This window comes from Raphanus sativus, chromosome 4 (assembly GCF_000801105.2).
Source record: "Raphanus sativus cultivar WK10039 chromosome 4, ASM80110v3, whole genome shotgun sequence".
Lineage (NCBI taxonomy): Eukaryota > Viridiplantae > Streptophyta > Magnoliopsida > Brassicales > Brassicaceae > Raphanus > Raphanus sativus.
Window position 1 is genome coordinate 20,170,683 of NC_079514.1, and position 16,988 is coordinate 20,187,670.

The window sequence follows — 16,988 nt, forward strand, 5'->3', positions numbered from 1 at the left end:
ATTAAGTTAATGAACATGAAGTCCAACTAACAAATCAAAACTCAAATCCAAATATCTAATGTATATATTTATAACTCTATACAAATTTTTCAAATCACACACATTATACCTTCATTTCTCATTCACACTAACTCTATTTTTAGCATATGAATACATTGCTAAAAAAATAGTTCCAACAATACAACCCCTAAATTTTTCATCATCTCTTTCTTTCTTTTTTGTTCTCCACTCTAATCACAACCTTAGTTCTTCTTTCTTTTTACTGGTTAGTTCTATGTACTCATATACTATAGTTTCTTATCAACCAAAACTGTGAATCATAATGTAGAGTTAAAGGTTTTCTAGTTCTGCTATTTTAGATTTTAGTATTTTTGAATTGTTTTTTTTTTGGTTTTAAGCTTTTATACTATCAATGGAATTGATGTTTTTGTTTTCTTTTTACTATTTTTATCAATGGCATGACATAACTTAAGAGCTAGAAATAGATCAGTTCGATCCCCTTTCGCCACACGCTATTTAAAACCCAGAATCAAATTAAAAAACAGTATAATATATTTAATCTTTACAGTAGTTAGATTCTTTCTTTGATACAAAACAATAGTTAGATCGCTTGATATGCTGTCCTTGCTGCAAATTCGGCACTAAATATATTTGATCTATGCCGTCATTATTCTTTTGCTTCGTTCAACAGTTTTTACAAGTTTGAACCATAAATAATAATTATTATGCATCTTCTTACTTTTTCAGTATTCACGTGACTCTGAGCTTTCAAGTCCGACAGCTAGTCTCTTGTGTCTTACATCCTTTTGTCACGTACCTCCTGCTCCGTTCACCTCTCTCTAGATTTTTTCTACAGAAAGCAAAATCAAGTCTGTGATATTGTAATCTCATACATTATTATTGACATGCTTCTTTAACCCATTCCCAACTCAGAGAAAATGCTTCGTTGTAACTTCCCCATTTCTCAGTTCCTTTTCTACTGTTTCTTCTTCGCCGCCATTGCTTCTTCTTCTTCTTCTTCTTTAAACAGCACAAAACCCGCATCTCATCACCGTGATGCTTACTCTCTTTTGCTGTTCAAATCCAAAGCTGATCTATGGGACAAGCTTGGTTTCTTCAGCAACAAAAGCTCCAGCTTCTGTCAATGGTGGGGTGTTACGTGCTACGGCAACAAAGTGGTTCGTTTGGTTATAGAAGATCTCTATCTTGGAGGCCAACTCGCTCCTGACTCAGTCAATAAACTCGACCAGCTCCGAGTTCTCAGTCTCAAGAACACCTCCTTAACCGGACCTTTACCCGATTTATCCGGGTTGGTTAATCTCAAGTCGCTATTTCTCGATCACAACTCCTTCTCCGGTTCGTTTCCTCTCTCGGTTCTCGAGCTTCACCGGTTAAGAACCCTTGATTTCTCATTCAACAACCTCACCGGTCCAATCCCTCACGGTTTAGTCTTATCCGACCGGTTGATTTACCTCCGACTCGATTCAAACCGGTTTAACGGAGCTGTCCCTGCTCTAAACCAATCCTCGCTTCATTCTTTCAATGTTTCGGTTAACAACTTAACCGGTGCTGTACCGGTAACCGCCGTTCTGTTACGGTTCGGCATTTCCTCTTTTCTCAAAAACCCTAACCTCTGCGGCGAGATCGTTCACAAAGAATGCAACCCGAGGTCCAAATTTTTCAATCTATCTCCGCCGGAAAAGGCGCCGCCGCCACCACCGCCTTTCCCGCACGGCCAAATGGCCGATTTCAGAGGAGCGGGATTGTCCCGGCCGAGTCATAGCAAGCATTCGCGATTCGCGGTGATTCTAGGGTTTCTATTAGCCGCTCTTGTTCTGTTTATCTCCGTGGGTTGTCTAATCGCCGCCGTAAAGAGGCGGAGAGACAATAAGGATAAAGAGAAAGGGAAAGAATCGACGGCGGTTGTTGCGTCCGACGCGGCGGAGACGGCGGAAGTAGCGGCGGCGATACAGATGGAGCAAGAGAGTGAGCTGGAGGAGAAGGTGAAGAAGCTACAGGCGGCCAAGAGTGGGAGCTTAGTATTCTGTGCGGGAGAGGCCCACGTGTACACGATGGACCAGCTAATGACAGCTTCCGCTGAGTTATTGGGTAGAGGAACGGTGGGGACCACGTATAAGGCGTTGCTTGACAGCCGTTTGATCGTGACGGTTAAGAGGCTAGATGCCATTAGATTGGCGGGCGTAGGGAGGGAAAAGTTTGAGAGACACATGGAATCAGTTGGAGCATTAGGGCATCCGAACCTGGTCCCACTCAGGGCTTATTTCCAGGCCAAGGAAGAAAGGCTGCTGATTTATGATTATTTGCCAAATGGCAGTCTCTCTTCTCTCGTCCACGGTATGCTCGTAAACCCTCACACACCTGATTACGCATTTCCAAATTCTTTTTATAATAAATGATTGGTAGATTATCGTTGAAGACATCAAGCACCTGGTTTGGTACTTGTAATAAATTAGTAGTTACGAGGTCTTTACTTTTGCTCAGTCAGTGACCACATGGAATTGAATTTATTAATCGTACGTCCCATCTCGTTAACCCATGATCTATAGTTAAATAACTTGCTCCTCAGTATATAAAATATCCTAAACAATAAATCATGTAGTCAATCAGATTACAAACCACATTTTTGGTTTTGTTTTGATTTAACTCGGTTTTGTTTATAAGTCCATGTCTACCAAGAGGAATTATTTCATGGAGTTTTAGTTAGTAAAAGTTGAGCAACAAGGACCTTATGTTTGAAAGTTTAAATCATGTTTTTGCGTAGGTACAAAATCGTCAAGGGCAAAGCCATTACACTGGACATCTTGTTTGAAGATAGCAGAAGACGTAGCTCAGGGTCTCTCTTACATCCACCAAGCATGGCAGCTTGTTCACGGAAACCTCAAATCCTCAAATGTCCTTCTCGGACCAGACTTCGAAGCTTGTATCTCCGACTACTGTCTCGTCGCCCTTGCAACGAACCCTCCTCTAACATCAAATGACGCCCAAGAAGAGGCGGATGCAATTGCTTATAAAGCCCCTGAAGCTCGACACAAGAGTTTGAGTTATCAATCCGTTAAAGCCGATGTTTACTCCTTTGGGATCCTACTTTTAGAGCTTTTGACGGGGAAACAACCTTCGAAGCTTCCGGTTTTACCATTAGATGAGATGATGGAATTTGTGAGGAAAGTGAGAGAGGAAGGTGAGAAAAATGGGAACTGGAGAGAGGACAGGGATAAATTCGGAATGTTGACGGAAGTTGCGGTTGCTTGTAGCTTAGCATCGCCGGAACAAAGGCCAACGATGTGGCAGGTGTTGAAGATGTTGCAGGAGATTAAAGAAGCAGCTGTAATGGAAGAGTGTGAACTTGTCATGGACTCTACTAATTCTGGCAGCTCATAAGGACAACTTTTTCTAAGAAAAGAAACTTAATATGTCGCTTTCTCTCTTCGTGTCTTTCACTAATCTTTAAAACTATGGTAGTTAACAGTGGCGGTTTTACATTAGTGCCACACGATTCCTGATCACTTTGACTTGTCTTGATGATGTTTTCTTCCTATGAGTAGTCCAGTGGAATTTGAATTATGTATTTCAACTATGTATTTATCTTAAATATAAAGTCTTAATTTAAATTCAGAACTGGAAAAGATAAATATAACAATGCAAATCCAGAAGATGAAACGGGTCATATCCTCCTGCATTTAGGTAAGAAATGTTGTTGTGTGGCATCGTCCTCCCATTCAACTCTTTCTTACCATTCTTATTCATAGCAATATATGGTGAATTCTTCAACCTCAGGAGACTGATAAGAACACAACCACTATATTAATCAACATAAAGGAACTACAAAGAAGAGCTCAAGTTTGTTAGACTTGCAATCTCACCCACTCTTGAATATCTATAGAGAAACAAGTCTAAGAACCAAGATGCACAATTAGCATTTCTCAATTACAATCTTCTTACTTTCAAGTTCCAGCTTATTAGCTTATCACATGTCATGTCATTGCTTAGCTTATCACATGTCATGTCATTGCTTCTATGATCATTTTGACACCCTCTTTTGTGACTTCACAATCTCTAGATCTGCCACTGATTACACCTATCGCAAGACATGGTCAATTGATGCAATTGTCGTTTTAATCCCATGACAACCACTGCTAGAGAATCCACCTCCAAAGTATGCAATAACTGAATTTTTATGCATATGTTGTACTTGAACATCCAACACTTTAAATTTTTTCTTTTTTTTTTTGTTGTTGCTGCTTTATATTAAAACTAGGTGATAACCTACATCCTGCGCAAAGTGAATGAATTAAAAGTGATTATAACTTTTAATCTATATAGCATATAGGTATTAGAAATGTAAAAATCATAGTCACAAATACTATATGTTACATAATGAAAGATTAAATGTGTTTGTAATGATGAATCTGGAAGAAAATTGTGATGAAGAAATGGGTTCAAGGCTACATATTTATATACGACATAATTCGGATTTAGGGTTATACTAATAAATCAAATCAGATTAATTATAGAAAATATTTACGAATTAATGTCAGAAAATTTGCGCCCCAATCTAATCTATTAATTTAGGGATTGATTTTTATCTACTAATAGAAGTTGTCATTTAAATTTTGGCCTCTTTCATTATTGTTACTAGGATATCACGCTTCTTTTCTAATGCAACATACCAACTTAAATTAAACCATACATGCGCAGATCCAATTGACCTTAACCAATACCGGCTTTAAATATGTTTGGTTATTTCTTAATATAATTAGATCATACATAACTGAACCAATCTTAAGGGGGGTGTATTCAACTAAGAGTTTGAAGTGATTTGTATTAAAATGACAAATCTACTGTTATTCAAACATGAATTTTAAAAAACACTTTAAAATCCAGTGTTATTGAACTTGACATTTTATAAAACACTCTGAAATCCACTGTTATTGAACAAAAATTAAGTTAGTGATTTTAAAGTGCTTTAAGTGTTTCTAGAGTGTTTGAGGGGAGTTTTTTACTTATAAAAATAAAAATACAAATCTCACTATTTTAGATGAGATTTCAGAGTGTTTTAACAAAAATCATACCAAACCCTCTAATTCTCCTGCAATCATCTAAAAACTCATCAAAAATCAAATCACTTCAAATTTCATATTCAATACACCCTCCTAAATCAATTGAAGCTTATCACATACGTCCATTTAAACTGATCTTCACATGTATCATATAATATCATACAAATTGGCTCAAGCACAAGAATTTATCTTCCAAAAGACTTTTATCACATACGTTCATCTAATATTGATCTTCACCTGCATCATATCACATCGTACACATTTTGTTAAGAACATGAATTGATCTTCCAAAATAACATAATATTGGCATAGAACAAAATGTGAACAACATATGCTTAAATACGTTTTTTTACGATGAAAATATTTCATTCTAAAAAACTGTGTATAGAAAGCGCGGGTAATATTGTATTAACAAAATCAAATATTTTAAATTTTAAAAATATAAGTTAAAAAGTATTGTAAAGCAAATTATTATATTAAAATGAAACTAGATTAAATACAAACTAACAACATGTACAAAACAAATTTTAACACCATCCGATTATATATATTTAATAAAATATTATGTATATGTCAAATATATATAAATATTGCACAATAATATTTCTAATATTATATACAGATATTATATATAACATATACTATAACTAAAATATTACAAATCATGTTCCGCCCTTTAGGGCGGGTCCTAATCTAGTTTATATTAAAAACTTGTCTTAACACACAATATAACAAATCAACGCAGCACAAAATATGTCAGGTTATCATATACCAACTATATGATCAATGCACTTCCCTTTTATGTATGTACAACGATCGCAGATATAAGACTTGTGCTAAATTTTAAAAATTAGGATCCATAAACTTACCTTTTTATACAACCCTAATTGTCGCAAAATAGTTGAAGGAAAAAAAAAGCCATCAATGTAAAATCTGAATTGATTCCACAATTAACATTGACCACTGCTCTTAAATGGAAACCAATTAGAGACATTTTTTTTACAACAAAAAAGCTACTCTAACGTAATTCCGCCGGTTCAGAAAGCCAAACCGGAGGTATCGAATCGACATATAACATAACTGAAGGTGAACTCCTTGCCCCATGAGCAAGCTTGTCTGCCATTGTGTTTTGCGCCCTTGTAATATGTCGGATCTTGAAATTAGAGAAGAAAGTCTTACTATGGCGAAATTCCTCCATGCGCGTAGTGAATGCTGGCAATTCTTCAGGTGAGGACACCATCTTCACCAACTGAGAGCAGTCCGTTGCAAAAACTACATCTGAGAACTGTAGGGTTTTCATGCACTCCATTGCCCAAATCAGCGCTTCACATTCTGCGTGTAAAAGAGATAGGCTACGTCGGAGATTCATTGCCCCATCATCTTGTCCTCTGAATCTATCTTTCGGCAATACCACCCTTGTCCAGTGAAGACATCTTGTTCCTTCCAAGATCCATCGACAAAACATACCCTGGTTGATCCCAAAGTTTGCCAATCGGTGGAAGACTGAACATTCTCGTAAGAGGTTGGTATCAATAATTGTGCCTCTGTCCAAAGTGTTTCCTCAAGTTCCGCTTTCCGCAATATCTCTTGGGGATTCTCATTCCTATTTGTGTAGATCTTGTCATTTCTATTCTTCCAAATATACCATATAATCCAAGGAAAATAGTTGGAGTCCACTTCTTTCGGAAGCCTCCAGAAGAGATAATCCAAACTTGTATAAACTGATGTAGAAGGAAAAACTCCGGGGGGAAATGAGATCCTTGATAAGGCCCATGTTTGTAAAGCTGGTGGGCATTCAAAAAGAACATGATTTACTGTTTCTTCCTCAGCTCCACAAATATTACATCAAAGATCACATTCAATACCATGTGTCTTTAAATTTTTTAACACTGGTAAAGTTCCGGATAGTATCTGCCAAATAAAATGCCGCAATTTAGGTGAGCAATTTAGTTTCCATGAAAAAGCCAGTAAAGGTTTTATATTTGGTCCAAAAGGTGTTATCCTTGGTCCCCTATCAGGGTATAGGCTTTCCGTTCGAAATCCTGATTTAACCGAATATTTCCCAGATTCCGTGAACGCCCAGCCATATTTATCAGGCCGTTGATTCCGGCTGACCGCCATACCTCTGATGATCTCAACATCATCCGGATGTATGTATGCATTAAGCAAATTTACATTCCAAGACATATCTAGTGGATTGATGAGGTCCTTCACCATTAGAGATGGATTTAGAAATTGAACATGATTTTTTTGTAGTGCTGATCTCGGGCGAGGAGCTGGGATCCAGGGATCGTTCCAAACAGAAATCGATTGTCCGGTACCAACTCTTTTGATTAGCCATTTTTTTAACCAGAGATCTAGCGGAGCAGATACTTCTCCACCCATAAGATGAAGAGTAAGATCTGTGATCATCCAGTGGATGAGAATTTCGGAAATACCTTCCTTTAAACACCTTCGAAAATAAACAATCCGGCTTATCTATTAGTCGCCATAGTTGTTTTGCCAATAATGCCGTATTAACATCTTGTAGATCTCTAAAACTCAAACCTCCATCTTCCTTGTGTGTACACATTTTGTCCCATGAGAACCAATGGATACCTTTTTTATTTCCGCTGCCCCCCTCCCCACCAGAAATGTGATGTGGTGCTTGTAATCTTTTTAGTAATCCCTTTTGGGAGTCTGAAGCAGGACATGACATGCGTTTGCATAGCTGAAGACACTGATTTAATTAAGACTTCTTTACCACCTCTTGTGAGAAAACGAACTGTCCACCTATTAACCTTCTTATTGACGTTTTCATTTAAAAAGCCAAAATTTTGAATTTTTGATCCACCGAGACTCTCTGGGATTCCCAGATAATTTCCCATACCTCCTAGATTGGAGATACCTAGCAAATCGTGAATAATCACTTTGGTTTCTTCCGTAACCTTGTGACCAAACTGAATCGATGATTTTAAGAAATTAATTTGTTGTCCTGATGCCCTCTCGTAATCTTTAAGTATCTTTAGAATTACTCCACATTCTTGCACAGTCGCCTTACAAAAGAATAAACTATCGTCCGCAAAAAGAAAATGAGAAATTGGTGGACATGCCCGGGCTACCTTTAGACCAGTTAACCTCTTATCTCTCTCTTCCTTTCTAATGTTAGCAATGAGAGCTTCTGTACATAAAATAAATAAGTAGGGTGATAACGGATCCCCTTGTCGTAACCCTCGCTCGGGGACTATATACCCCTTAGGCTGTCCATTTAGTAATACCTTGTAACTGACCGAAGAGATACATTGCATCATCAATGCAACCCAATCTGACGAGAAACCCATTTTTAATAGAATCCGTTGGAGGAAGCTCCATTCTACTCGATCATAAGTCTTACTCATATCCGTCTTGATTGCTAAAAACTTTGCCTGACATGACTTATTAGTTCGTAACCCGTGAAACATTTCCTGCGCGATGAGAATATTATCCGATATTAATCTCCCGTGAAACATTTCCTGCGCGATGAGAATATTATCCGATATTAATCTCCCAGAAACAAAAGCCGATTGAGTCTCCGAAATCAAATTTGGTAGTAGTATTTTGAGTCGCTGGCATAACACTTTAGAGATGATCTTGTATCCTACGTTACACAAACTGATGGGTCTAAGTTCTGTCATCCTGTTCGGTCTCGCTGTTTTTGGAATCAAATAAATATTTGTCAAATTCAACCTTTCATCAAATACCCCAGTTCTCAAAAACTCATTGACCATAAAAACCACATCATCCTTAATGACCGACCAAGATTGTTGATAAAACAGTGATGTCATTCCGTCTGGCCCCGGAGCCTTTTTCGGATGCATCATGAAAAGTGCCGCCTTTACTTCTTCTTCCGTAGCCTTGGCTACCAGTCGACTATTCGACTATTCTGAGCTTCCGTAACCAAAGACGATACTTCCTCCAAAAAACTATCAAAACCTGATGGGGAAGAGGTACTAAACAAATCCTTAAAATAGTTAACAGCCACTCCCTCGATTTCCTCTTCTGAGTTTACCCATACTCCGTTTTCATTATGTAAACCAATTATCCTATTTTGGATTCGCCGTTGTTTTGTCAATGCATGATAAAACTCTGTGTTTCTATCACCACATGTGCGCCATTTAGTTCTGCTTTTTTGTTCCCAATATTCCTCCTCGTTTCGATAAGCTTCTTTTAATTTCCTAGAAACCTCCAACACCTCCTCATTGGACTTGGTAAAATCATTTTGAATTTTCTCAAGTGCTTTTTGTAGAGTATTTATTTTTTCCTTCCCATATGGAGGGTTATTCTTCCGCCAGACCGAGATCTCGTGTCTACACCAGCGAACCCTATCAACAATTCCAACTTTATCATTTACACGATTTGATTTCCAACCACGATATATTGATTCCATCAGACCCTCTCCTCCTATCCATCTCTTATCAAAGCGAAAAGAACCTCTAAATTTAATAACTTTATCCTCAATCGAGGCCACAATCGGTCTATGATCCGATCCAAACATACCCAGATACTCTACATGGGAATATGGGAACATATTGTGCCAGTCATTATTGGCAAGAGCTCGGTCAAATCGGCACTTAACATTATGTCCTTTCCTCCTCCCACTCCATGATAACGTGTTCCCCAGGCTAGGGAATTCTAATAAACCACAGTTATCTATCATTTTATTAAAAGGTAAAAAAGTGTCTGTGTGTCGTAAAATACCACCTTCTTTCTCATGATTTCTTCTAATCTCATTAGGTCTCCAATAATAAACCATGGATCAGTTCTTGAGATACCAATCCTCGTTAACCTCTCCCAAACTGGTTCCCGTAAATTTTGGTTGGGTTCTCCATAAATAAAAGATAAGAAAATCCGCTTGCCTTTATATTCTGTTTCCACATCAATGATTCGGTTACTAGATGAAACGATGTTCACTTTGTAACTAGAGTCATAGAATAATGCCAAACCACCACTCCTACCTTGAGGATCAATTGTGTGAAGATGACTAAAACCAAAATGAAACTGAAAAGATTGGACAAAATCAAATTTTTGTTTTGTTTCGGACAAAAACATAAACGTTGGTTTATGTTTATAATATGTTTCCCGCAAATAACTAATAGTCCATTTACTCCCAAGACCTTGACAATTCCAACTTAAGATCTTCATCTAAATATAATATTATTAAAAAAACTGAACAGGGCAACAACGAGAAATTTTAGCCACCCATTTGTATTCCATCAAATTTTTGTCCCACAACAACCGTACATACACCGTAACACATATAAAAAAACAACAATTGTTAACTCGAAAGAGCCACACCAGCTGGATCACATAGAACCCCGTAGCTTTTATCCAAAGAAAGCCAAAAAACTCCATCGTGTCTGATTTGTTGAACACCAAGACAATCACATATACACACTCGGCCTCATAACATTGTAATATATTTAGCAACCCATATTTAATTTCTGTACTCCGTACAATATCAAACAATGAAACAGACCATTCTTGATCTAGTCTTGACCATCTCCAGTCTACCTTAAGTTCTCTCCTCCGGTTCTCTTTATTATTTTGTAGCGTACACCAAGACCCAGTCTCAACACCAAAACCCTGATTCATGAGAGGTAAGCACATAATATCATACCAAGATATCCATCCTCTCCTTTCCGAAAATAAACAAACCCCATTTTCCTTCCAACCGTTGAAACCAGAATACCAATATTCCAAAGAACTATTCCTTGCTATCTCAACCAGACAAGCTTGTTGCTAAAACTGTATGTAACAATAGTACCTGATAGTTAACCATTTCGCAGACCAATCTACACCATACCAACCAACGCAATCACGAACTTGGAACCAAGAATACTCAATATTATTAAAACCAATGGTGTCACACAACACCCAAGCATAAAACCAAAGAAACCCAACCCGAACTAGACCAAAGTAAGGGCCAACAACAGAACCAATAGGTAACCACAAAACAATCTTAAAACTGGATTTCATATGGGAATCCGACATTATTAAAACTTATAAAAAAACTACCACACCAACCCCAAGCATTCTACGGCTTAGTAGTAGGCTTCTTGGGAGCCACCACTCCCTTTCCTCCAGCTCATGACGCTGCCTTCGCCAGTAACTTCTTCCTAGGAGAGACGAAATGTGGCACAGTACGCTTCTTACTGGCACCTCCAGTCCCAGTAACTTCCGCCTTTGTTGTGCTCTTCATTTGTAGCTTCTCCGAGACAACACCAGTGATATCTTGATCAGCTTCCCCGTTTTCCTCAGCTGCAGTCTCATGTTCAAAAATCTCCTCCTCCTCCATAACGTCTGTTATCTCTCCTTGCTCCCATTCCTGCATATCATCAAACTCTTCCTCTAACATTAGCTCTGAATCTGAGAGAATGGCCCCCTCCACCATCAAATTAGCATCATCTAAAGCCTGAGATGGATCAATCTCCACATCTTGATCCGCCTCCTTCATCATCCCTTCCGGTACTCTTTGGACTTGGAAGAGACATGACCGTCAGTATTTAGAACTAAATTTTTGAACCGATTCATTTATTTTTCAAATTTATCACAATGAATACATAGCCAACTGGTTTCGTTGTCTAAGCCTTTTAATTTGATGTCATCGGTTTCTGATGACCGACATTCACAAGTTCAATCATTACATTTGATATGTGCTCAAATTCCCCTAGAGTAATTTTACTCTCATCAATAGAGGTCAAGTTGTAGTACTTAGGGATCGAATCTACATGGAGCTGGGGTACGCACTAGATCTTATTATACCCAAGCTAGGTTGAAGAATTAAAAACTATAAATTGCAATAAAACTTAGAACAGAACAGTGAACAAAACAATTACTCAATTGATTGATTTGGAGGTTTAACAGTTATGATGAAGGCGTTAAACCTAGGGTTTCTATTTAGGTTATCAGGACTATAATGATATGAATGTTTATATGAGATGCTTGCATGATATTAAAGAACCCAACTGTAACAATAACCGATACCACTCTCGTTTTCTGGGTTATCTATTACTAGATCTAATGATTACTATGCACGCAGATCATAATTAGGAAAGCATCGATCGATGTCCACGAGGACGTATCGGTCGACATAGCTTTGCGTGAATCGATCGATGTCTCTGTAGGATAATCGATCGATGCGCCTCTAGTAAGCTTTATGCAGGGGTTGATAACAGTTCACTAGGGTTGCTAAATCAGATTTCACTTGTTTCTAGCAAGTCCTAGCTCAGAGAAGATAGATCAGAAGATAAATCCTACTAAATCATGCATAGGTTAGCTAATCTTAAACAATCATTAAGAGAAATCTTCAAAGATGAATATCACAACTCAAGTATTTATATTTGGGACTAATCACTCAAAACCTATTTGAACCCTAAACCTAACAAGGTGTTTACTCAGACATAGATAAGCAAAACATCATAATCATTAAATAAAACTGGATAGAATAGATAGATAAATAGAAAGTAATAGAGTACAAGAAAGCTCTCAATAATAAAACTCTTTCGCACAACTTTGTAAAACTCTATCAACTCACAAAAACGGCTCTCTCTATGTGTGTCTCCGCCTCAAAACACTTAAGCAAGATCTAAATATTAGGTTAAAACTCGTAGGGGTATTTTGGTAATTAGATGGAGTCTTGGGCTTCAAATCGGTTGTGACCAAATTGGGTTTCTGCGAGCTCCCCATCGATCGATGTCACTGAGTGTGCATCGATCGATATGTCTCTCTCCGTGTCGACCTCGAGTGGTCGATATGGTCATTTTGGGTGAAATCTCTAAAGTGCTCCAAAATGTTTCAAAATCACCATCTTCTCTCCAATTTCCCCTGGACCTGTAAATATGCTATCTAGACTCCAAAACATAATAAATCTATCATAAAACTCCTATATACCATGACTAAAATCGGGTCAAATTCATGGTATATCACACAGCTACTCTAGTGATGTGATAGAGTATGAGGTGAAATGTAAAGCGATTTTAAAGCGTTTTTTGGAAGTGCGGTGCTAATCTCACCTCACAGATGAAAGAGAAGGGTATGGATGCTGTGAAGGGTTTTACGAGGAATGTACTGAAGCTCATTATGTTTGATGGTGGACTTGTTTTGGAGCAAGCGCTAATGTTCATCCAGACTGAAAGTTAAATCCAAAAATTAGGTTCGTGACTTAAAACAAGCGTTAAATGAGAAACAACCCCACTATATTATTTTTTCCTCTTTATTTTTTTTCTTGCTTTTGTTTATTTTCCTTCGTTTGAAATTATTTTAACACCGAGAGGTGTGAAGTAAGCCTCAGAGAGAATGCTAATGATGCTGTTTCTTTTTTTTTCTTGCATTTTGTGTGTTTAGAGTCAGTCCTCAATCCTCTCTGTTATGGTTTTATTGAGTCATGTGTTTCTGTTAGGGATGTTTCACAAAAATTATGATTAAATCTGTCACTGAAAATTTATCGTTTAAAAATTATAATCGCTAGTCACTGCATTTGATTTTTGGTATTAGTCGCTAGTTCAGCGACTGCGAATCGAACAGCATTTTGATCACTATCGCTAGTCGCTACCGCTAGCGACTGCTAAACAAACATGGCCAATATATGATTTAATGTTTTAAAATGTATTTACTTATTTTAAATCGTTAATTTATAATTTATTATAGTGAACTAATATTATTTGATTTCGATTTACATGATTTCCATTTTCATTATAATAATTTAGACATGTAATTATAAGACAGTCAAAATTATTTATATCCCGAAGTTTCTTTCAATTATCCGAATTTATAGATATGTTTGATTTGAAATCTAATTTTATTAACTAATAAATTATATTTAATATAAAACAAAATAAACATACTAATATATTCAGAATGTTTAGTGGGATCTCTTATAATATATTTCAAAATGTTTTGAAACTATTCTGATATTATTGATTAATTGTGGACACAACTAAATTATACTTAGTATTTAATATTGTTTAATATTTTGAAATGAATTTAGATTATATATCCACGTATCATAATAGAATACTTTCAAACTTAAATATGAGATACCTATTATAACTTATACTAGATTCAGACCCGCCCGAATGGGTTTTTATTCATAGTACATTATCATTAAAAGAAATTATTTAACGTTATAGATTATTAAAATAAAAATAATTTAAATTTATATTTTTATCTCTATTGATCATATTTTTGTATAAAATATTTGATGTATCGTAATGTTTGAATACATTTTATAATTTGGTTGATTTGTTTAATATGCTATGAAAAGACACATTTTATAATTGTTGATTACATGTTTAGAAAAATGAGGATTTTTAGGTTAAATTAAAAATTCTGAAGTAATGTGAAAATGTAGTTGATATATATTAATTATTTAAAATTAAATGTACTTGTAGTTTTTGTGAAAATTATTTATTTATTTATTTTTAAATTATTTTCATTTGCAACACTTTATTAAAGTAATAAATTAAGTTAGTATATAAAGTGATACAAATATATGTCATACAAATGTATCATCAGAAATGGTACTATAGCATTCTCTATGTCAGATTTTTGTGACTTTGATCAGGCTTCTAACAGCTACTATAATTTCAAACAGTATATGCTAAGTGCCAAATCGTATTATATGATTTTTAAAATTTATGCAAATCTTAAATGTTGATCTCATTTTCACGGGGGTTTTGATGGCATAACATAATGTCCAAATGAAAGATGTTCTTGTAATTTTTGGTTTTACATTTTTGTAAAGGTATTATTTTCGAGAAGAAAAAAAAACTAAGTTCTGAAACTTCATAGTTGAAATTATTGCAACAACGACGTTATTTTTAAAAAAAAACTCAAATGCCATTTACTGTAGTATTTGATTTATAAAGACTTGTAAACATCAAATTAATATTATGTACTGCTGCACATATAAACTTGGTATTATAGTTTATATTTATATAGTATAACCCGATTTGTAAGCAAGAAAGATTTAATATCTGAGCCTATTACTATTTCTAAATAGACTTAAATGTTTTTTTTTAAATGTGGTTCCTTTAATATAGGAACTAGATTATGATCCGCGCGGTTGCACGGAATTATTTGATAATAGTTTATGAACATTGATTCGAGTTGGTTTCTGTTCAGTTGTGAGTTTTGGTTTTTGATTAAACAAATATAGTAATAGTTTGATTATTTATGAATTTGAATTTTGTTATTTTAGTTTATAGTTTATTTCAAATAATAATGTTAGGAACTCAATAAAATTTTAAGTTCAATTTCAACGCGTAGGTCTGAATATGAATATAGAATTTTCGATCTTGATTCTTATCTAGATAGAAATATTTTTTGTTACATTTTCTGGTTTTAATCTTTATATTTTAAGTGTGTTTGCTTTCAAGAATTAGATGTTTATATGGTTTAGGTTGATTACCCCTCTATTCGTCAGTAGGGAGTCTCCTTTGTACTTTTGCAACAGAACTTGTCTGTAAAAAAAAAGTATTTTTCTAGCAAAAAATAAAAAAAAAGAAAAATGTATTTTTACACCCTAAGAAAACATAAACAAATGTTCAAAAAAAAAAATAAACAACATCAATGATATATAACTAAACATATAAAATACATCAGCATACAGTAATAGGTTATTCTAACCGTCTCATCGGCTAGAATCATTTCTAGAGACTCTCCTACACAAAACTTATTTTGTTTCTTCCAAGAATGAACTCTTTTTACCTGAATTCTCAGTCCTGATTTGTATGGTTTTAGAGATCTTTGAGTAGGGTAAAACCTTTGGGAGGAGCCATGAAAAAAAAAAGAAGAAGAAAAAACTGATATTCAATGTTTAGTTAGAGTATCAATCCCTATATACTAAAGCACAAGTCACTTGTGCAATCAGATTTTGACACATATTAATCCTTTTTACAAAATTTAAAATATTAGATTTATACCACAATTTTCTATCGACAAAATAGCACTATTTCCTATTACAAATACTTTTGTAACCGCAATAGAGTTCCTATTTTCTCTCAAACTACCACTATCACGTTTCAAGATTAACCCATTAACTTCCATTGTCAACTTTTTTGTCTCTCACACAACATTCAAACTACGATTCTTTTCTCTATTTGTTTTCTCTTTTTCTTCTTTTTCTTTTTTCTTACTGTAAACAATTTCTTATGATTCTATCTGCACGAATCAAGTAGACCATTTTATCATTATATACATGGTGGAAAAATTAGAGCATTGTTTCACAGAGTATTGATATAAGAAGCTGAAGTTAGTTTTGGTCTTGGAAAAAGGTTAATGCGTCTATATCTGAAATTATAATATCTTCAAAAGGATGAAGCTCAGCTTTTTCAGACGGTAAAATATTCTCAATTCAATATCTTTTCTAATTTAATGATTTTCTTTACATCTTTTATGTTTATTTCTCAATTTATACCTTAAAAATATTTACAAAATAAAACTAAATGTTTCAATATTTTTATACCATATTTTAATATTGGTATACATCTTACCTTTTTATAAACAATCTTTAAAACATGTATGATATATACATTTCTAAGAAGAATCACAAAAACGGTTTTAGTATTTCCAAATGCTCTATTAGAATATAGTTATTTTAAATTTAGGTGTCAACGTATTAAGATTTAGAAATATATGTAACTAAAATAATAATTTAAAACATATTTTGATAGGCATTATAGTTTTGTGTTTATACAATTTAGAACATAGAAAAACTGATCCGTGCTTAGCACGGGAGATAATACTAGTACTATACTAAAAGGCTAATAAGATCCACTCTCAGCCTGTCCACGTCGACAGATTAATTCGACCAATAGGAATTGAGTTTTTTTCCACGTCAGATTGCTCGCTGGACTTCAATCGCGTTTCTCTCTGTTGAGCTTCAATCGCCTT

General features: G+C 35.3%; 1 protein-coding gene across 1 annotated transcript; it reads left to right on the forward strand.

The window, feature by feature from the left end:
• Nucleotides 1–645: 645 nt before the first annotated feature.
• On the forward strand, nucleotides 646–3,629 carry LOC108855876 (probable inactive receptor kinase At5g67200). The gene is made up of 2 exons (XM_018629799.2): nucleotides 646–2,355; nucleotides 2,783–3,629. Exons 1-2 carry the CDS (start codon nucleotides 939–941, stop codon nucleotides 3,397–3,399), a joined length of 2,034 nt encoding a protein of 677 aa, XP_018485301.2. The 5' UTR covers nucleotides 646–938; the 3' UTR covers nucleotides 3,400–3,629.
• The last annotated feature ends 13,359 nt before the right edge of the window (nucleotides 3,630–16,988 follow it).

Excerpts from the sequence above, each read along its gene's own strand:
- LOC108855876 (XM_018629799.2), top strand. The coding sequence starts at position 939 with ATGCTTCGTTGTAACTTCCCCATTTCTCAGTTCCTTTTCTACTGTTTC. Across the intron at positions 2,356-2,782 it reads TCTCTCTTCTCTCGTCCACG|GTACAAAATCGTCAAGGGCA; the intron begins GTATGCTCGTAA and ends GTTTTTGCGTAG.